We start from the raw sequence: 23,486 nt of genomic DNA on the forward strand, positions 1-23,486 counted from the left end.
TATCCAATTTCTCAATTGAATAAAGCCAACACACTTATTTGATAGTGTTTGTACAAAAATGTTATACTTTTTCATGCAATCCTAAAATTTTGAATTGCACAAATTAATGTTTGTTTTTATTTTGATTACTTTTTCTCAGTATTCAACAACAAAGTGAATTTCGCGGCGAAAAAATGAATAAAGTTTATATAACGTACAATATACCGAGTGTTTTGTTAGTTAGTATTCTCGTTAGTATACTCGAAGCTCCCTATCTTTTTCGACTTCGCCAAAACGGCCGCCCCTCCACTGCCAAAACATTATCTGTTGTGTTGTTGTCGGCCCGAGTCCCCCTTTTTCAAAGATGGCCAACTGTCGTTTGATATTAGCAACACACAAAAACACAAAGCAACTTACACGAGCCCAGCAGATTCAGGAACCCCGCACAAACATCACACATTTTTCCCGCACCGGCTGGTGGGGGTGATCTAATAAATGAAACGGCTCCTGCCTGACAGCCCCGGAACAGCTACGGTCACTCCAGTGCTCACCAGCAACAAAAACTGCACTTTCCCGCAAACAGAATGTTGGATAGTTTGTAAATGTAGAGCAAATAATATATATCCCTGCTTCTTCTTTGTAGTGCACAATAATCAGACGGACAGCTAGCTATTCTTTCTTCCTGTCTCTCGACCAGAGGAAAAGTAAAGCAGAAAAAATGTTCAAGTATCTCGCGGCGAAAGAAGGGCAAATTTACAGCCAAATCGAACGCGTCTAGCGGCTTAACAACCGAGACCGGATTGGGCCAGCACTGGCCAACATTTCGCGACTATGAACGGGCGGTTTTTAGCACAGGAAATCGGCGAAAAATATGTGGAAATTTTTTCTTCAGCCCCTCTTCTTTCGGTTCGGATTGTGTGTGGCTCTTTGACTGCTGGTGCTACTTTTCGCGACGTATTCGGGTTTCGTTTGTGTGTGTCGGCTTGACAGTTAGGGTTGTCGCATCCGTCCACGGCTGATGAGGGGCTGCACACTAGTATGACACATAGAATTTCAATCCATATACAATAAGTTACCTCTAATTCGAGCGTAAGAATTTTCCTATTGTTCGAATGTTCACAATCGGATCAAACACAGTGGGACTATTGATATGAGGCTTCCATTGTTGTGTTATCAATAGTACAAATTATCGATGCAACAAACTGTGAGCGGTAAGCGGTAAGGGACTGGGATTATCGGCACATGATGATTGTTGCGTGGGCGTAGCAGCTAGAATAGCACACAAAGATGCATTAAATGTAACTTACTGTAGTACCAATAAAGTGCGCTACACATACAACGTCCCGTCACCGTGAAGTCAACGTAAAGGAATGAAATGTCAAGTATTCTCGCATGGAAATCGTATGGTAGCATTTACATACACCATCACCGGCAACTTTGACGTCGACAAAATAAGTCCAAGAGAATAGTTGACGGAGCGGTGATGGTGACGTCCTGTCACCGTGAAGTCAACCTAAAGGAATGAAATGTCAAATATTCTCCCATGGAAATCATATGGTAGCATTCATATACACCATACCGGCAACTTTGACGTCGGCAAAATAAGTCCTAGAGAATAGTTGATGGGACGGTGACGGTGACGCTGTATGTGGCGCCGATGCAGCAGACCGTAATATGAGCGGGTAAGTTATCAGCTCTTGATTGTTCTCATAGTGGTGGACACGCAACCAATTAGGCTACGAAGACACCCTTTTCGGATTTTACAGTTTTCCAGCCAATATCTGGTCATATAATAATTTTTAGCAATCTCCTGATAGTTGTCTTTCATGAAGTTTTTTTTCTCCATTTATTTCATTTTTTAAGTAATAATTTTGAAATCTTCATAAAGGCTATGTACAGGTTGATTCTTCACAAACAATTCGAGGTATCAATATCAGTCTGTATTAATATATAGAACTACGCAATCACACAATGCCTAGAATGTTGCTAAAGAGGTTGATTCGGATTACCCGAGGATCACGTCTTTGGAAGATGTAATATGAATTTAACAATTGAGCATTACCATATGAAAAGTCTTCTTCAAACTGGTTGTTATTTTACATATTTGCCTATGCTGGAATAAATAAACAAAAAACCAATGTTGATGACTTCACGGTTGTTATTTATGAAATTTTTCAAATCAATCATGTGAAAACTTCTCAAAAATTTTCCAACTGTTTCTGTCCCAATGAGAAGTTTTTAACTTATTTAAAGACTGATCACTAGAGTGAAATCGCAGGAGCGATAAAAATTATGACGATAGTGTTTACCATCCGTATTATAATGAAAATTGCGAACATAATCACTGTTTAATCCAAGTAATTTCATTTTAAATTCATTCTATTTCCACCATTTCACGTGTGTTTATTTCAACCTAAACCTGATAAAAAACGGATATTGATGCCGTACTATTTCACCACCTGTTCACGTTCGCTTCCGCCAGGTTTACTACAGGTTTTACTATACAGAAAAAGAATTAAAATGTGTTATTTGAATATAAATCTTAACTTGTAGATAAAATGAGAAGGTGAATTTCCTCTATGTAATTTTAGTATCTCCTGAAATGAAGAAGGTAATTCTCAACTGAAAACAAATGCACGTTTTCTGAGATTTTCTAACACTCATTTGTTCGTGCACTATATGGCGGAAAATATTTACTGGAAAATATTTAGCGTCACTAACCACCATTTGTATGTATGAGAATATTTATTTTTGCCGAAATAGAAACGATTCAGATGACGTTTCGTGGGAGGGCTTATAAATAATTAAAATGAGTAGTGCTGATGATTGAGAAAATTGCTCCGATGGAGGGTTTGAACTGCCGTTGTTTGGATTATTGAGCAACAGCCGTCCTGCACGAATATCTAAACTATAATTCTTGAGCCGCGGTAAAAGTATTTCCTGGAATGTCGACGATGGTATGTTTTACATTTTTTCAAATGATTTTCTTTTGCTTCTCTCGTTTATAACACAATGGTCACATGATAATTATAACTAGAAATTAACCACAGTTTAGAGCATCCCCATCAGTGAGTTGCTATAAAGGTTGGTAGTTCCACAACTTTAATTTTGGATAGCAACCCATTTTCGCACCGGTCGTTGCTATCATGGTTGCAATTTTACTACTTTCTTTTTCACACCGGTGGTTATCAAACGAGGATGTTTGTTTTTGTTGTGATGATTGTTTGCTCAAAAGAAAAGCTAAAATCACTATTTTATTAAACAACTTAATCACAATCAACGCAGAACGGAGAGAATCAAAACAAAAAAAAATACATTTGTTGAAAATAACAACCTTGTGATAAAGTTAGCACTGCGTTGCCAAATTAATGAACTGGCTACTACTCTGGGGGTGCGTAGTTGTTTTACTGAGGGTGTTCATACACTGTTTGGCAGAAGCCAAATATTTGATTCTTTTTGATAGACAAAATCTGACTATCATGTACTGATCAAATATATTCGACATAAAACACGACAAGCAAATATTCAGTTATTGGATGCCTAAAATATTTGCACAAATTTCAAACCAAACTTTATCTGTCGAAAAGTGTCAAATATTTGATCTCGGGACAAATAGTGTACGGCCACTTTAACCAGAATGACAACTCCTGGTGTGGTTGCCAAGTTATGGTGGATAGTTGCATACAACTGAATTTAGCAATTGGTGGGGATGCTTTTAGAAGAAGATAGCGGTTAACAAAAGTAAATGTGAATAGTATTTTTTTTCCGACACTGTTCTTGTGCAATTTTTTTTGCAGCGTAGTAAATGATGGACCTGTCCAAACCCGTAATGTTTTTTCCGTTTTTACTTAGTACCAATCGCCTTAGTTCTTTATAACTTTTTTTTATAACAAGTTGGTTGGTTGGGATGTTCATATCATATAATGTGCTCACAATTCTATTTGGATGCAAGTAGGAAAAAAATCCTGACAAAAATGACGAAAAACTTCCTGCATCCTGAATTGTACAAAAGGTGACGATATCAGAATATTACTTTCTCCAATGCATGAACTCGTTGGGCAACCCCCATGTATGCAGAGGTTCGTCCTTTTTCGCTTGTTTAATCAAACATTTGGCAACCATATACTGCCCGAAGTTTGACCCTGAATAGTAGTGTTTTGACCGTATTGACAGTTATTTCAGCTAACAGCAACCAATCAGTGGAGCAAAGCGAACAAAAGCAGTGGTTTTTCGCGAAAATCACCGCCGTCACAACAAATACAGCTCGAATATGCCGTTGTTGGGTTGAAAAAAAAGTCAAATTGCGTCTAATAGGTGCATCACTTTGACAAAGTAATTTTGAAACGAAGGATTAACGTTCAAAATCGAACGACGCACATATTTATGTTAGGAATAATTGGGTGCCGTAACTAAGCGGCTGTCTTCGGGAGGTGCTAAAAATACGTGGAGAAATTATTGATAAAGAGTGGTTTTATTGCTAAGCGGGCTCTTACCGATAACGAGAATCAAAACTGATTCAGATAGTGGACAAAACATGTGAAGATAATGTGGAAAAAGTGATTTGCAGTTATAGGAATAAATTTGCTGCAGTTAGAAAAATTAAGGAAAAAAGTTTACTTAAAATTGAAAAAAAAAACAAAAAATTAGAAAAACTCGAATTGAAAATGGTTCGTATTCGTCGAAAATTTGTGTTTATTCTGTCCGGTATTGTCCTTTTCATTTTCCTGCTACTGTATGTAATTTTGAACCATTCGATTTCGATGGAGAAACCGGTAAGTTGTGACCTTGAGGCTTGTAAAATTTTGTGTTTAGAATACAAATCTGCGCAGATTATCTTGAGCATTTTTTTTGTTTCGTAGTTCTTGTATGGAGATATGTTTTTGACTGGTATCTATGAGGCAGCTTAACTTCAGTAACCAGATTTTAACCAAGCATTTTTATTAAGATCCACTTTATCCCAATCCGCATAGGCACAAATTGATTAGAATACTTTTTTTCGTTTATTCCACCCAAAAGAGCACGAATTTCCTTCAGCTGGAGGACAAAATCAAGCAACTGGAGACAGGTCTGAACAAGCACCGGCGTGAATTCGGCGCTATGAAGCAGCAGTTCGACACGATTCGATCTAAGAACGGTGGGCAACCACAGAACCAAGTCGAAGGCGAGGAGTACGGTGAGGAATCCAATCTGGACAAGATCCCAGCCGTAGCGGCTCCACATTTGGGAAATCGTGAAATGATAAAAGACTCGGTAATAAGTGCTAATCGTGACACGGGGGGAAGTTGTTCCCTGCGGACAGACATTGTTCCGCAGCCCGATATCCAGATGCTGGATATGTATGAACGGGTGCCATTCGATAACATTGACGGTGGGCCCTGGAAGCAGGGTTGGAGGGTGACATATGACGAGAAGGAATGGAACCAGCACCACAAGCTGAAGGTGTTCGTGGTACCTCATTCCCACAATGACCCCGGCTGGATCCATACCTTCGATGAGTATTACGAACGACAGACGAAACATATTTTTGCCAATATGCTTCGTCATTTAGAGGAAAATCCTGGACTTAAGTTCATATGGGCCGAGATAAGCTATTTTGCGAAGTGGTACGACAATTTGGCCCCTTCACAGAAGGATCTGGTGAAAAAGTAAGAACAAACGAGATTCATTATTTACTTGACGCCTTCAGAACGAATTTTATTCCAGATTAATAAAAAATCACCAGCTTGAATTTGTCACCGGTGGTTGGGTTATGACGGATGAAGCGAATTCGCACTGGTATTCGATACTTTTGCAGCTTACCGAAGGTCAAACATGGTTGAAAACTCGACTGAACGTGACTCCCACATCATCTTGGGCTATCGATCCATTCGGTCAATCATCCGCAATGCCATTCATTCTGAAGAACTCGGGTTTCGAAAATCTGCTGATTCAACGAACGCATTATATAGTGAAGAAAAATCTCGCCCTCAAACAGCAGCTCGAGTTTCGATGGCGTCAGTTGTGGGACACTCAGGGTGACACGGACCTTCTGACCCATATGATGCCATTCTACTCGTACGACGTTCCGCATACGTGCGGACCGGATCCGAAAGTTTGCTGTCAGTTTGATTTCAAGCGCTTGCCCAATTTCGGTGTGTCTTGTCCCTGGCGTATTCCACCCCAACCGATAACCGATGATAACGTGGCGAGGAAGGCCGAGCTGATAGTGGACCAGTGGCGGAAGAAATCGGTACTTTATAAAACACGAAATGTGCTCATTCCACTGGGGGATGATTTTCGGTACACGCAGAGCAAAGAGTGGGAGGCCCAACGGATGAACTACGAAAAATTGTTTGAATACATCAACAATGATCCTTCACTTAATGTGGAAGCCAAGTTCGGTACTCTGCAGGATTATTTCGATTCAATCAGAAGAAGCTTTAAGGAGGAGGACTTCCCTTCATTGAGTGGCGACTTCTTTACATACGCTGACGTGAACGAGGACTACTGGAGCGGGTACTACACTTCGCGACCGTACCACAAGCGACAGGACCGAATTCTGATGAATCATATACGATCAGCAGAAATGCTTCACGCGTGGAGCATATGGGATGAGGAGTTTGACATGGATCGAAAGTTGGAATATGCAAGACAGCAGCTGTCGCTATTCCAACACCATGATGGCATTACCGGAACAGCTAAAGATGACGTGGTAGCCGATTACGCCAAGCGGATGGCGAAGGCTTTGGAAGAGTGCAAGTTTGTCATGCAGCATGCAGTTTATAGGTTAGTAGAATGTTGAACTGAATGCCTTAATACCGTCGTATGGCGGATACTTTTGACACATTAGTTTCTCAATGTTTTCAACAGAAATATTTCTTGAATTTATAGCTGACTAGCTGACCCGGCAAACTTCGTCCCACCCTAAATGGATTTTTTTAACAATACCTTCAAACGTTCACGTTTTCTTACTACGCAAACGTTATTGGTTCCAATTGCGGACCTGTTCATTGATTGATCTTCTAATTGACCTTTTACAATTTTCTTTTACTATAAATTTCCTAGTACTTCTATCAGAACTCGTCATTCAAAATCAGTGGCGTCTCGTCCATATGTGCACCTCGTGCACTGCACAACCTAATATTTAAAAAGAAAAATAACACGAATCGTCCTTTAACACAGACTATAGCTCAAGGAAAAAATCGTATAAAAAGTATGAAAATCCCTCTCAGTCCGCGCTCTTTCACTAGTGCACCAGAATTACGCATGTTGATTTCTATTTTTATCATTTATTCTACGCTCCCTCCAGTCCGCGCACATCGGTTAGTGCACCAGTATTACGTATATTTACACACAGATTGATATTGAATTGAATTGTCAATTGTGTTGAAGCTATGGTTAATTTAACCTGCCAATGTGTTGGCAACAATTTCGTGCATTGGAAGTTGCAGGTGTATGACACGATTATCGCTATCTCACTCTACCTACCGTCACCGCCTATCTCACTATCCCTCTGCTGTAAAAGTTCATCATCGACATCACGATATGTCAGATGGTGGTAAATTGGTAATTCGCGATGACGCCAACGTCTGGTGGCGACTTCAAGTTAGAGCCATAATTTGGGTCCCAAAATCGTTAGTGTAATCTTTACCAGATTAGAAGACACGGAGCCGGTTTTCAAATTTTAAAATTTGAATGAAAATTTTCACATTATGTTATTTAATTATTAGAAACGCGTATTTCTGACTTTCATTCAACCATATGGTCACACAATTCCAACATAGTTGCTGATTTTTTTCTATATAATATAAAGTTGTCTTCATAAACAATTTTTGTATGAGACTTTTTCCCCACCTTCAAACAAAAATGTTTTTAATTTAAACAGAATACTAATTTGATATGGAAAATCTAATTTTCATTCATAATTTAAATTTTGAAAATGTTCACTCCGACTGAAAATCAGCTATTCTTTGACGCTCCCCTAAACTAGTAAACGAAGCCCACTGCCGTCAATGCGGATCGCTGTTTTGAAGAAAACAAATACTTCTGACGTTTGAGATGTTGACACCAAAAAAACATGGCGGGTGCCATACGGCTGGGAAGTTGTGCACAGGAGAAGAGAACGATCGTGGGCAGGGTTGCCAACTATAATTTGAAAAAATCAGGGAGAATGAAAATAAAAATCAGGATAAATCAGGATAGCTCATATTGGGTTGTTCGAAAAGTTAATGTCGATTGTTGGGAAAACAAAAACATCATTTTCAATCAAAGCATTATAACTTAATTTTATATCTATAGTTCTGTTTCACAATCTTTCGCCATCTTCACACAGCTTAAATATTCTATCCTCCCAGAACATATTGGTAGTAGCAGGTAGTACAGAATCCATTTCAAATCCCACCAGAAACAGCCTATCTTCCTTCGGGCGAAGACCGGATATATAAAAGAATTAATGAGCATGGTATAAATCCTCGCATAAGCAGAAATGCTGGTGTTTCACCTGACTTTTTGATCGTTTATATTTTTTCCAAAAAACCTACAGCATCACTACAGTCAATTGCAGAGAAATGAATATTCAAATTTTCACTGAATTCATAATCCATGCTTTGGAATGAATCTTTACTCAACAAATGAGGAAAGCATATCAGCAGTGGAAGACTTGTTGATTTTTTCCTAATTTTTTTTATATTTAGTATGGTTATAGATATATTTACCATAGTCCCATCATTAAAGTTGATTCTACTTTGAATCAGACAAACAAATTATATATAAAATCTTTCTATATTGACTGTGGATTCAAAAATTTTCTCTTGTGTAATTTTACACTCTGAAACGTATTTCTACAATAATAACTCTGGGGATATATCTACATACACATTACCCTCAACAAAGCAATGTTGTTCCTCAAACTTAATCTCGTTGTTATTTTATAAATTCGTCAGACAATCTGGTTTCATGAAATTTTCTAACACTGTTTTGGAAAGCTACGAAACAATTGAGGGTAGAGATAAAAAATGTTAAGTACAGCTTTGCGTCTAGAGAATTTAACTTTATTTAAGATATATACAAGTGCCAAAAAGTCTGGGAAATCCTGAAAAATCAGGAAGGTTGGCATCCCTGGTTGTGGGTTCAATTGGATTTCCTCATCGTGAGTCTCTCTCAAGCCTCGCAACCCGAACTTATACCAGGGACAGACATACAGCTGTACTTGCGTTGTAAGAGTATAGCGTTGTACAAGTACTATCGTACCATGACTGACATACGGTACAATGTACAACCAAAGTATGTCTAACTGATAATCAGAATTTTCCTAATTTTCACCACATATTTCAATGAAAAAGGTTTTTATTTAGCGTCTTAACTATCAAACACAACAAGCAAGTTTTCAGCCAGAGTTATTAACTCAAGAGAAAGTCAATGAAAAGAATGTTTACCAAGAGTTTTGATTCGATTTGTTCATGCTACCCACCACTAACCCTCTATGGCGCTGCGCACAGTACAACTGTAGCCATGTTGCTTGCATGGTTCTAGCGCTGTACATGGTGACAGACATACAATTTTCGAAGTACAACGCTAGTACAGTTGTATGTCTGTCATAAGCATTAGACAATTTTACACGCCCAGATTTGCAATCGGTGCGTTTCGCGTAAGTTGCTTTTATATAGCAGCTCTCTGGAAGTTAGTTTGGTGCCGATGATTTAGCACGTCATCGACATTAGTCTCTGTGCACTTTTTCGGTGCACCTAGTGATCCCCGATTTTTGAAATTAATCGTTCATCAACTAATCGAATACTTTTCAGCAGTTTGCTAATCGATACGATTAATCGTCACACTGAGAGGAATAATTAGTTAGACTTATATTTCTCATTTGCTAGAAAGCAAAAAAGTGTTAATTTCGCCTGAAAATCAATTATCATCTTCTACGCTCCCCCAAACTCACAAAAAAAGCTCAATTCGTGTTGACTGCATTGAGCTTCGTTTACGAGTCTAGGGGAGCGCCAAAGATAATTATTGAATTTCAGGATAAAACTGCGTTTTTTTTCTCTGGGTTTGGATCGATTAATCGACGTAAATTATTCGTCCGCTGCGATTATTGGTTGCGCAGTATTCGTTCGATTAATAATCGATTTCTTCATGAGTTCTATTCTCATTCCCGACATTCTTTAAAAAAATGGAAGTAAAAGTGACGAACCAGCCAAAATGTGTTGAAAGTCACTATAATATAGAAAGAAAATAATAATAATAGTCAAATGAATTACATTAATAATATGTCGTTTATTCATTGGCAATACAGCTTGTGATGATTCACTGGATTTTCCAATAAGACCTGAATAATTAACAGCATCAGGATCTAACAGATACAATCCACATCTCCGGAAACTGTTGATCAATGTCGATTGTAGGTTCGTGCAGTGCACCCGTGGCCGAGTGGTTAGCGTCTCACATTATCATGCCGGGTGTTCGGGTTCGATTCCCGTTCTGGCCGGGGGATTTTTCGTCAAAGAAATTTCCTTCGACTTGTACTGTGGTCATGCGTATTCAAGAGCTTGCCCCTCGGAATACATTCAAGGCGTGTTATTTGGCTTAAGAAATCTCGACCAAGTATTAATAAATGACGCTAGTTAATGCATACGTTGAGACGGCAAAAGTTCCACAAGGGAACGTTAACGCCATTCAAGAAGAAGTAGAGGTTCGTCATTCTATCCACAGCTTTTGAGTGGTCGGAAATAGTTGACGTTCAGCAGCTAAGTGATTTGAGTGGAATTTTGTGGAAGACAAACCAGGATTATGTTTTTTTCTGTGCATAGCAGCATGGCTTTATAAGAGACATGTGACTTATGTCCATTTTGAAAGAGAGTAATAGGGAACGATGTTTTCTGCTGGACAAGACAAGGGTAAAAAACGTACTTGAGAAACAGGAACAATCCGGGACATCCAACTCGATTCCGCTCTTGTTGCGGCCCAGCTTTCAGTCAATCTCTGCCAGATGTCTTTTGTGCATTCTGGATTTGTACGGGTTTGCATCAACGTTGCCGCTAACTGCACGGTTACGTTTCCACAAAAAAAAATGCAGATTCTCGATCGGTAACAACTTTTGCCTGGACGTTTTTTTGGCTGGAACCAGGTCAAACCAAATCTTTTGTAGGTATTGTACGTACTGCTGTTACGTCCAAATTGAACATCTGTTCTGGAACTTTCAACACATTGGACAGCATTTCTTCCTCGAAATACTCATGGATTTCGTGAAACCAGCTCCTGATTTGTTGCTTGGAAACAGCTGCAAGATGCTTTGACAATACGCTTGGAACCCGTTTAAATATTCCTGGATGCCGTTGAATGAACCCATTGATCCATTTAGGACCTGGTATCCCGTTTTTAAATGGATTGGAACGAGCTGATTTTCTCACTTAAGGTGAAGGTGGAAGCTAGCCACAAATGGCTGCCACAATGGCGCTCATTTCTTTCATCTCCCTCCCTCACCTCTCGCCCGAAAATCAATAATTTTGCGAAACAGTGTGAAGAAAATGATCGTTTTCGCACACTTCCCATCAAGTAATATCAACCAAACTCTAATCGATTACTCACAAGATATTAAATTTTCATCTGCTTTCGCACCGTATAGTGAAGAACGTCGGAAAACTCGAGCAAGTGCTCTGAAAGTTAAATTTTCGTTTTTCAATCTTCTGCAATGGTTTTGTTTGTATTGGTGGAAGCATCGTTATTTTTTCGACACTGATGCCAAACAACATCATCGAAACAGCTATAAAAACCACTTAATAAAATGTTATTCCGGAGTCATAGCGTCCCATGTCATGAAAATCAATAGAATAAAATTGTGTTGATATCAATACAATTATTATTTTTACGTTTAATGGGTCTATAATGTAAGTTTTAGCAACTTTAACATTGGGTAAGAAAATTGTATTGCAGAGCTCGGAACACTGCCACGGCTGCCTATGCTTTCAAAAACAGTAAACGGAAAAGTATTAAATTCAATTTAAATGCCTCGGCCAACGAAGAGAAGGGTTAAGGCTTTCCAACGTGAATATGTGAAAACAATACGATCAACGAAGGAAAATATTAAGGAATTATCAACATCGAGTTACTATGCGGAAGAACTTGTTAATACCAAAAGTGCCCCAATTCGCATGTGTTATAAATTTGCTCATGTTACGCTCGCGTATAATCAGAATCATATGCAAATGCATCTTCTATATATATTTATATTTGCAATTGTTCATCGGAACATATCGTTCATACATTTTACTTTAGTATTGAATTGTTATTTGTTTTTTTTTCAAATGTATTCAAAGACTCGTGTCAATGAAGCGCCACACAGTCTGATAAGAGAATTGATCTATTTACGTGTGCTTTGCTCTTCTCTCACAAACACTATTACCCCATTTTTACACGAGGGTTTACCTATACTACTACAATGGCTAGCTTCCACCTTCACCTTAATGTGCTACGCTCAACAGTAATTTCTTTGTGTTCACCAGCTTTCGCTTTGGCTAACAGCCATTCAACTATTCGTCCTTCTGTGGCATCAAGAACGGTTGCTTTCCAGAGCGTGGTCTGGAATACTTTCCCAAGACCTCGCGCAGTGTTGAATACGGAATTCCGTGTAACTTGGTCGCCCTTTGAACGGGAAATTCGGTTCTCACCATTTCCACAGCGTCTGCTGTTTTCGACCTATCATGACATATTGCATGCGTTTCTGACCGGCGTTTGTTTTTTTCATCGCAATATAGCAAGTAAGATCTGTTGGGTGGAATAAGAAACAAGTTGAAATATGGGTATCCTTGTTCCAGTCATGTTTATTTTGGTGATAACTAATCGAATTTGCAGTAAAAAGATATGAACAAACTAAAAATCAGAGCAGTGTACCTGTATCGTTCAATTTTTATTGCTTTTGTAACGGAAGGTATCGAACGGGAAATATCGGAATGGTTTTCAAAACACGCGTTTACTTTTCGGTGGTAGTCGGCTTACAATTGGCTCGGGTTTTTCTTTTCCTCTCTCTGCAGAACCTCACTCATACTGTCCTCTCGCACACAGAATCAGTCACTCTACAAAATGGTCACTCATGCATACAAGCACTCACTCAATTTAGACCAGAACAGTGTGGCCAATTTATCAATCATTACACTTTCGAAGATTTTCAATCGTTTACATTTTGTAAATTGACAACAACAGTGCACAATGCTGTTAGCCACTTTGCTAAGAGAAACAACAAATATGACGAATGAGAGTGCTGCGAACGATATTGGCTGATATTTATACAGTTAAGCGTAACTAATAGTACTTGGTTGTCAATTTTTCAAAAAGTCATAGTATCGAGTGCTCTCGTGGCCGAGTGGTTAGCGTCCCACCTTATCACGCCGGGGGTTCGGGTTCGATTCCCGTTCTGACCAAGAGATTTTTCGTCAATGAAATTTCTTCCGACTTGCACTGCGATCACGCGTATTCTAGAGCTTGTCACTCCAGAATACATTCAAGGCGTGTTATCCGGCATAGAAATCTCAACTAAGTACTACTAATGAAAATGACGCAAGTAATACCTACGTTGAGACGGCAAAAATTCCACTGGGAACGTTAGTGCCATCCAAGAAGACAAGAAAATTGTTTCGAGTATACACAATTATAACTTATCAGAAGAAATAAGATAGCTAATGAGAAAAACCAGTATTTTATGTCAAGTGAGCGGAATTATGCACTGGCTGGTATAAGGGAGCTTCACGGTATTAAAAAATTGTAAGGGGTTGTATCTAGGACCCGCCCGCATATTTTCGACGAAAAACTACGCAATTATATTATGCAATCCACTTGTTTACCACTTCGAATATTATTTTAGAATGCATCGATTTTTTTGTAATAGATTATGTTCTTCGTTACAAATAAATTTGATGAACGTCCTTTTACGTTTGATATGATGCCTAGGACTACCAAAATATGTAAACGGAAGAATTGTCAAAAATTTGTTTGAAATTATTGCACATATCATGTATATGTAGTTCTCGAATCGCGAAAGTTCATTCACCTCTAGTATCTGAAATGACGATTTTCCCAGGCTTCTTAGTTTAAAAATACGTTTCAGGGAAACATATTCCGGTCTGCACAACGACAAGCGACTGTAAAACTACTCAACACCAAAAAATACCCCCGACTTGCATGTATTTGCAAAGCGAATCCCCCAGGGACATTGATTTTGAAGTCCGTGTTAGGCAAACACAGCTCAGTGGGAATAAAAATACCCCCGACTAGCATGTTTTGATAAAGCGGATTCCCCCAGGCACATTGATTTTGAAGTCCGTGTTAGGGAAACACAGCTCGGTGGGAACAAAAATACCCCCGACTTGCATATATATTTGCAAAGCGGATTTCCACAGGTACATCGATTTAGAAGCCTGCGTTGGGGAAACCATAAATCGGGCCAAAAAAACTTGGCAGTTAGGGCGTTTAGAAAACGCTTGACATTTTACAGTTATTCAATTGTTCATCTCATGAAAAATAACATTTTATCAATTGTGATAGATGCGTAGAAATATTTCCTATCAGTTGATGCAAACAAATTTAGAAATGTTCGACTTATAAGCATCCGAAATACGGGTTAGCACACAAATCGGCAGAACAAATGTATGGGAAAAAAGGAGGTTCTTCCAGTTTTCATGAATTTAAACCGTTTAGAGATTAGCGAATTGTAATGTATAGCATATCAAACAAATCTTAGAGAATTTTCGAATCGATTGTTATGCACAGTTCACAGTGAAAATAGTTATTAACGTTAACTTTATTTCATGAAATCGTGACCGCTCACACGCTCTAGTAAAAAACCAATGTATTAGTGTCTGTTTCGTGTATATTTTTGCGTGCACGTGTAGGAGATCCTTGCTTCAGTTTCGCAATTGGATTGGCGCACCCCAGATAATTTAATATCTTTCAGCTTTTTTCTATGTACCGATTGAGTGTTTTTCGCGATGTTTCGTCACAATTTAGAATAAAATATGAGTATTTCCGAAAAGGACTGTGGAAGAAAAAATAGCTTTTTGCGAACATGAATATCACGCGGCCAAAATTGAACATGTTCAAAATGACATTTGTTGGAAACGGTGAAATGATAACACGGAACTTTAATGCTACAGCTTACGACGTGAAGTGGCTATGTGGTTCAAAGATAAGAGTAAATCTATTTTGTTCGCCTTGCTTGCTGTTTCAGAACCCTGCAGAAAATAGTGTGTCGAACAGAGTAGGATATGCAGATTTGAATCGTCTATCTTTCGCTATAAAAGCTCGTTCAGCTACCAAAGAGCACAGTACCCAACAACCAAACTGAGCGGCTCTTTTCAGGGCCACCAAATCATTATGAAAGAGTTTAACGATGTAATTTTTCAAAAATATTCAAAATCAGCATGCAACAGATAATCTAACGGAATCCTACGTCTACTATGCGGTCGTGTCTTGGACACAACTCTTCTGTAACTTTTGTGCCAACAATGCCATCCGTGCCAATAATGGTACAAAATTCGGCCGCACCAGCGGTACGGCACAAAAAATCAACTTCAAATCGCAATATGGGTAAAATTATAAATACTCAATATTTTGCATGAATACACATTAAATTTGACGTATGTCACGTATATGTAAAAATAATGTACATATGTAAAACCACTTTAAGCCAACTACAGGGTGGCGCATAAGTCACGCAACCGATTTGCACGAAAAAACTTTCGTACAAAAAATGAGTGGGATATAGCCGCAAGGTTGACGTGGGACTACCTTAGCTTAGCAATCATTTGTTTGTATTGATTAAATTTTTAATTGAATGAAACAATTTCCGAATTCAATTGAATTCAATATAGTAGTAAAAAGATATAATGCCATGTAAGGTCGATTCATGCATTGTGATAGATTATGTTTTTCGTTACAAGTAAATTTAATGACAGTCATTTTACGTTTGGTATGATGCCTAAGGCAAAATATGTGAACGAAAGAATAATCAAACGTCATCTAACCAGACATCTTGGTTCAGAAGTCTGTGTTGGGGAAACACATTTCAGCCGAAACAAAAATGCCGCCGACTTACATCTATTTGCAATGCCAATTTCCCTACGCTCCATGGATTAGAAGTCTGTGTTAGGGAAACACATTTCAGTCGGAACAAAAATGCCCCCGACTTACATGTATTTGCAATGCAGATTTCCCCAATGCTGCTTGGTTTTGAAGTCTGTGTTAGGGAACACATTTCGGTGAGAACAAAAGTCCCTATACTTTCATCTATTTGCAATGCCGATTTCCCCAAGGCTGCTTGGTTTTGAAGGCTGTGCAGGGGAATCCGCAAATCGGGCCAATCAAAACGAGACAGTTAGGGCGTTTGGATAACGCTTAACATTTTACAGTTATTCAATTGTTTATCTGATGAAAAACAACATTTTATTAATTGCGATAGAAGCGTAGAAATATTCCCTATCAATTGTTGCAAACATCTTTCCGATCCAGTAAGAAATGTTCGAGTTATAAGCATTCGAAATCTTGCATTTTTTCCTGCATGTTCTGTGTTTAGGTTTTCATTTTACCCACCCCCCCCCCCCATATACTCCGGTTAGACGTAGTCCCACGTCAAAAAAAATCTCATGATACAAAATCTTTATTCTCGAATAAAAAATGATACAAAGTCGACAACTGAACCGCTTAGGAACCAACACGCTCGATAGTTGCAGCGCGATCGTTGTATGTTTTCGTTCGGAGAGCATTGCGTGACTTTTGCGCCACCCTGTACAACCAAGGTTTGTTTTTCAGGTTGCTGACCACAGCGAATGTCTACCAGGGTGATCCAAAGTTCTCCTATCTTACCGTTGACGATTCCAGAAGTGTGGATGGAACGGATTCAACCCGACCGACGATCATAATTGGCGATGAACTGCCCATCAAACACGTCGTTGTGCATAATTCCCTTCCTTTCCAGCGTGTGGAGCTCGTCGAGGTCTACATTGGGAAACCATTCGTTACTGTGCAGGATTCACGCGACGGTCGCACCGTTCCCGCCCAAATCGCACCCGTTTGGTACTGGCACACCAGACCGGATGGCACCAGCACACCACAGGCGTCGAATACGAAATATCGCTTATTGTTCCGGGCCACGGTGCCACCGCTTGGTTTGGCAGTGTATACCGTAAACTCTCGGAATCGAGTTGAGGACAGTGACGGCGTTTCGTTCGCTAAAATCACAATCCTCTCGCATACGCCTTTCTCGGATAATCTGCAGTCTGGTTATCCGGTGGAGGTAGAATTCGGTGATCCGCGAGAGGTGTCGCTGAAAGTTGGTGACGGTCCAAGCGCGGCTTTCAATTCGAATGGACTGCTTAAATCGGTGACCATTGATCGTAGTACGGTTCCGGTGCATTTGGATTTCCTCAAGTACGGAATGAGATTCACTTCCGGGAAGAGCGGTGCCTATCTGTTCCATCCGGATGGTCCGGCCACCAAGCTTCGACTTGGTGATCCGGTCGTTTTGATTGTTAAAGGGCCGCTGGAGGCTAGTGTGACTACCGGGTTGCCGTTCGCAAACCATCAAACGATCCTCCGCGGAGAGGGAATTGAGATTGGGAACTTGGTGGAAATAGGCAATCGAGAAAACACTGAAATCGTAATGCGAATTTCCACCACTATCAACAGTGGGGAATACTTTTACACTGATCTCAACGGAATGCAGATTATTAAGCGGAAAAGATTCGACACGTTGCCGCTGCAGGCGAACTATTATCCAGTGCCGTCGGCAATGTTTATACAAGATGATAATTTGAGATTGACACTCTTGAGCGCGCAACCACTGGGTGGGTCATCGCTGAAGACAGGGGAAGTAAGTTGAATGTTGTGCGAGGTACTACAAGGTGATACCAATCCAGTAATCTTATTCGCAGATCGAAATTATGCAGGATCGTCGGTTAACCCAAGACGATGACCGCGGTCTTGGTCAGGGTGTTCTTGACAACCTCCCGGTGCTTCATCTGTTCCGGCTGGTGTTGGAAAGTCGTGAATCGTGCACCAAGCTTGACCCGGGCTATCCGGCTGGTTTTCTAACGAGTGCTGCATACGGTGAGCTAAGATCCCTGTTGCATCCACTGGAGAAACTGATATTCAACGAGAACGAATGGATCGGACTTCTCCCAAGTTTTGGCGCTAATCATGAACCTTTAGAAAAGGGGTTGGAGGTGGTTGCGATGAGGAATCTGCCCCATCTGCGAGCTGGGAGAGACAAAAAGTCTACCATTGGGTTGGTGGTGCATCGGACGAACTTTGAGGACTGTGGCTCGGAGGCGAATGGCGAAGGAAGCGTAAGTAATTCCTCACTCCTTCAGCAAATCATTTCATCTGAATTATTCTTCCAGCTTAACATCAAAAAAATGCTTGGCCTTGATGATCTTCAAGAAATTCACAGCTCCCTGTTGACGCTGCTTCGAAAGCAGGAGCATGTGTCCTCCGACGACATTAGTCTGTGTCCGATGGATGCGAGAGGTTTTATCATCCATCGATAAATGGGTTTGTTGCACCGGAAAAAGCCAGTGCCACCATAAAGGTTCAATCTATTTTTGTGCGATTTATTTATTTTAGTGACAAAAGCATACATACCTAGGCCAGTTTGCTGACATTTTACCTGATCAAAGTAACTCGAGTTAGATGTGTGTGTGTGTGTGTGTGTGTGTGTGCGTGGGTGCACGATAATCAGATTTGAATGCGAAAATTGCCGATTGAACATGTGATATTATGATGTATGTTTGTTGAATCTGTACGAATGTTGCATTCGTACAGGTCGAATGTCTGATTGGGATATTCTTTTTCTATTAATCTCATAAGTACAAAAACACTGTAAAATGTGAACAAAATTGGACCCAGAAGCAAGATCAGAAAAGTAAATAATATGTGAATGAATAATTAACAAATTCACAACCACGTACGCATAATGGCACACCCATACTTAAGAAGATTGTGTACTACACAAAAAAGAATGAATTGATTTTTTTTGTGATAGACAAGTTGAGAAATTCCTATATATATTTGTGCACCGATTCTATATACTATTTTTAGTTTTTACTATCATTTGAAATTGTTTGTTTTGTTTGAGTTTTGTGTGCAGTTACACAAATAATCTAACACTGAAAAATGTTCTGAAAAATGAAAAATGAGACTTTGTGAACTGGATCCCTATTTGACACATTAACTTTCCCAGAGGAATCTTTTTTTAGTTGATAGTTGTTGCCATCACCCTCTTTGAAATTTCCATAAACATCCTTTTTTAGTCGAGGTCATTTTTCGTATCTGTCTCTGCGGACTACATTCTCCTGGTGGTGGCGCAAAATTCCACGCATCATGATGCAGACAGTAACCAAAACTATCGTCCAGTGGGCAGGGTCCCAACTCAAAGATAAAACAGTCTAACGACGTCATCCCACGCCGTAAAATACTGAGAATTCTTGGAGTATTGATAGATCATAATTCTAGCCTCCAACGCCACTTAGAGGAAGTTAGGAAGAGCTTTGCCTCCCGGTAAAAACAATCTGCAAACACCACCGCAGCAACAACAGGAAGATAGAAGCGATCATTAACAGTCGTCTCACCGTCAGTTCAAGGCCATAAACTGACGTATTTGTCCGGAGACAAGTTCGTAAAATACTGCCACCAATTTACAACAAGGCATTACTGGTTTTCTCCGGTCTACTGACACCCACAAAAGCGGTCTCTGTATGAGCTGAAGTGAGGGGAACGCTTTCACGACCCACTCTTATGGCGGGTTTACATTAGGGAGATCTATAGCTATAGATGGATTTATTCACGTGAAAATAGGTGTAAACGGGTGAGAATAAATATGATACACTTATTCGAGGTATATATAACTTGAATAAATTCAGCATATGTAAACGCTTGTGAATTTCTCACTGGTGAGAAATCACTAAAGTTGGATGCAGTTCTACTTCAGGTGAATAAATTCACCGAAAATATGAATATATTCATTATAGAAGTTCACGCTAGTGTAAACGGTTGATGCGATTTCTATAAATCTCATCATATATCTTCACACGAATATATCACTAGTCTAAACCCACCCTTAGTAACACCATCTTGCAACTGGTTTTTACGCTACAGTCTGCCCACGTTGGCAAAACTTATCTAGCTCGGTAGGCTTGCACCAAACATTCATGGCAATGTCAGCAGGAAAGTATCGTTTCCACGAGATCAGGTACACGGACATTTCTAAGGGACCTTCGGGAGTTGATATCGGGGCGAATGATAAAAATAACAGATTAGCTTCCAATAAGACACTTGCCGACAGTTCTTCCCGGCTGAAGTAGCCGGAATATACGTGACAGTTTGTTCGAATTGGTCACACGGGACAATTTCATAGGCGGGAGATGCCGTTGGACGATGTAAAATTGTGGATCATCAATTCCGAATAGTGGTTTGCAGAGAGAAGGCAGTTTTTCTTTCAAAAACAGTCATAATTCCACTTACCAGAAAAAAGAAAGTATAAGACCTCTTAGATTGGGATGTGTACAATTGGAGCTTTCAAAACGAACCAAATATTTAGGTGTCATGCTTGACCAAAAACTAAATTGGAACGATCAACTGGAGTATGCAATATATAAAGCCCAGACTGCGCTCTGGAGTTGTAGTATATTTGGGAAAGAGTGGGGACTAAAACCGAAAATGATTCACTGGATTCACTCGGCAATTGTGAGACCCAGACTAACATATGCTTCGCTAGTGTGGTGGCATAAAACTACATAAATATCAGCTCAGAATTAGCTTGATAAACTACAACGTCTGGCATGCTTATCAATAACTGGAGCAATGCCCAGCGCACCCTCCAAAGCCCTAGATGCTCTTTTATACCTTCTACACCCAAACTAGCGTTGGCAGAAAACATGTCATCTTTGGCAGAAAAGGTGTCATTTTTTGTTCATGAGAGTCAAATGCGCAAATAATGAGCTATGGAATCTGGATGGAAACAAAGACTAACTTCAGTGTTCCCTTCAAAGAGATTGAATTCAATCGCAACGAATGGGAAGAAGGTGGTCCAAAAACTCGTCCAGAATCACTCGTGTTTTATACCGATGGATCTAAAATTGGTAAATCTACGGGAGCTGGGATTACAGTTTTTCAAGCTGAAATACAAGTTTTTCAAGCAGAAATACAAGCTCTTAATGCAGTAAAAGCATACACATGTCAGTCAAAGCTAGTTTGGGAATATATTCTATCCTAAAGCCAACTAGCTGCTACGGGTCACTGCGGTATAGAAGGTAATGAAAAAGCCGATCTCTTACCAATATTAGGATCTTCAACTAAATTCCTCGGGCCTGAGCCATTTTGTGGATTATCTACATCATGCATGAAATCGGAGCTCAAAACCTGGGAAATATCAATGATTGAAGCCAACTGGAGGGTTCTATCAACACCAAGACAATCCAAAGTATTCATTCGACCGGACACTGTCCGAGCAGGTATCAACTTCAAAAAATCGGAAAACTGGCAGATGATAACTGTCGTTTCTGCAATTTCGAAGCTGAAACTTCGGAACATTTACTTCAGCGAAGACTGCGGACTCTTGGGAAGGGCATTCTTATGCCTAACGAGATTTGGTCTGCTGAACCAAAAAAGGTAAGGAACTTCATAAAGGAAGCCATACCTTCGTGGGGGGATATGCAAAGTCCTGATGCGACTATCACTTATTCCCTGAGTGATGGAACGAACTGATACTGCATACATAGCAAACAGGGGTGCACTACAATACATCAAACTAATGGTCGCAGTGATACAATGCTCCTACAGAAGAAGAAGAAGAAGAAGGCAGTTTCTGCGAACACACAGGGGACCTTTCCACCAACTCTAAGATCACTGTTTGTTTCAATTTCAGTAAAAAATATTGAAAAACATGTTTTTTGAAAATCATTTGACCGATTATTTTAAAAACAGTATATTGAACTATGAGAAAATACATTTAAATTTTGGAAAACATGAGTTTCCAAAGATTTGAAATCGAAGTTCTTCTTAACATGTCCATTAAAGTGCCAATGAAAATGGTTATCCAGATTTTTGGAACGGAACTTCTTGAAAAATGTTGATTTGCACGACTATACCGGACTGTATTTACGAGTGTGACAAAGACGTCAAAATTTGAATTTCTCGAAACCCGAAAAATCACCCAAAGCGGGAGTACATAAAATTGCCCCGATTTTTTTTTGAAAGTCGAGATTTACTGTTAACTTGAAATTTATTTTAACAAAAATTGGCTTTTTGGCACTCGGTTTACATTTAAAGCGACATTTAGTTAATTGGACAGACCTGTAATGCGACACGTTTAATTGGACATTTTTGCCTCTAATTGGACACTTTTGTAAATCTCGGGTTCGGGGCCCAAATTATGGCTCCACATTGAAAGTCGCCACCAGACGTCAACACTGTACCATACTCATCACCAATAGGTCAAAATCGTCTCCAATGCGACACGAGTGCGAGTGGTGCCTCGGAATGTCGCATCAAATGTAAATTACTGTATTTATAATTTTGAAAAGAGATACAGTAAAACCAGTTTTTAAGCGGTTTTTTTATGTGAAAATTTTTGTGCTGTATTTTCGTGCGATCGCACGGTCCATATCCTCCGCATAAAAAAAGTTTTTTGTTCAAATTGTGTAGTGAACACTATTTTTTTAAGCTACTAGTAAAGTTTGATACGATTTTTAGTGCGATTTTTTTTTGTGTGGTCCCTATCCCCCGTACAAAAACAGGTTTGCGATAGACAGCTATTCATTGATATCGTTGGATTGGATACTGTACGTATGGGATTTATATTTTCTGAACTTTGGTGGGGAAAGATAGGGTGCTTCTTCTTTAAAAGTCGCAAACTGTGTGTGAAAATAAGTTTATTGGCCGACAAAAGTACAGTGGAACCCCGATTATCCGTGGAATAGTCGGGCTTGCTCACCGCGGATCACGAAAATCGCGGATAACACAACAAATGACTAAAAATGAGGTGAAAACACAAAAAACGGATATTTCAGTATGGAAACAAGTATGAAATCAATACAGGAATCATTGAACTATCCATCTGTAAGGTCGTGTACACCAGTAGTCAAATAATGTGAAAGTCATGACCAAAACAGAAGAACAAAAACCTACCACTCATTGTCAAATTTAGGGTAGGTTCATAGAATTACTATGGAACTCGCTTTCGCGAATAAACCGCATCGCGGATAATGGGGGTTCTACTGTATATGTAATAATTTGATGCGAATAAAATATGTGCAATTTTTCATATTTTCTGTTTGGACAACACACAGGTTCCATGTACATTCATATTTCATTCAGAGAAAAAATTCAGCAGCGATTTTCACTAACAATCAATCATACAAACAATTACGATAACACGTACACGCAATAGACCAAACAATGGATTGAAAGCAACGAAAAAACTTTTTTCTCAACTTGCCCTCACTATGAGATTTTATTTTGACCTAATTCATGAATCGCTCCAGCTT

General features: G+C 39.5%; 2 protein-coding genes across 2 annotated transcripts in view; one reads left to right on the forward strand and one right to left on the reverse strand.

Moving 5' to 3' along the window:
* LOC129764507 (ubiquitin carboxyl-terminal hydrolase puf) overlaps positions 1-936 on the reverse strand; it is a 29,427-nt gene extending 28,491 nt beyond the window's left edge. The window contains exon 1 of the mRNA XM_055763646.1: positions 397-936. Coding sequence (XP_055619621.1) covers positions 397-439 — 43 coding nt within the window. The 5' untranslated portion in view covers positions 440-936. The remainder of the gene's footprint in view (positions 1-396) is intronic.
* A 3,214-nt stretch (positions 937-4,150) lies between these two features.
* Positions 4,151-18,958, forward strand: LOC129777101 (alpha-mannosidase 2). Its single transcript, XM_055783176.1, has 6 exons — positions 4,151-4,751; positions 4,996-5,624; positions 5,683-6,744; positions 16,756-17,815; positions 17,877-18,290; positions 18,345-18,958. Exons 1-6 carry the CDS (start codon positions 4,644-4,646, stop codon positions 18,489-18,491), a joined length of 3,420 nt encoding a protein of 1,139 aa, XP_055639151.1. The 5' UTR covers positions 4,151-4,643; the 3' UTR covers positions 18,492-18,958.
* Positions 18,959-23,486: the final 4,528 nt, after the last annotated feature.

This window comes from Toxorhynchites rutilus, chromosome 1, assembly GCF_029784135.1.
Source record: "Toxorhynchites rutilus septentrionalis strain SRP chromosome 1, ASM2978413v1, whole genome shotgun sequence".
Classification (NCBI taxonomy): Eukaryota; Metazoa; Arthropoda; class Insecta; order Diptera; family Culicidae; genus Toxorhynchites; species Toxorhynchites rutilus.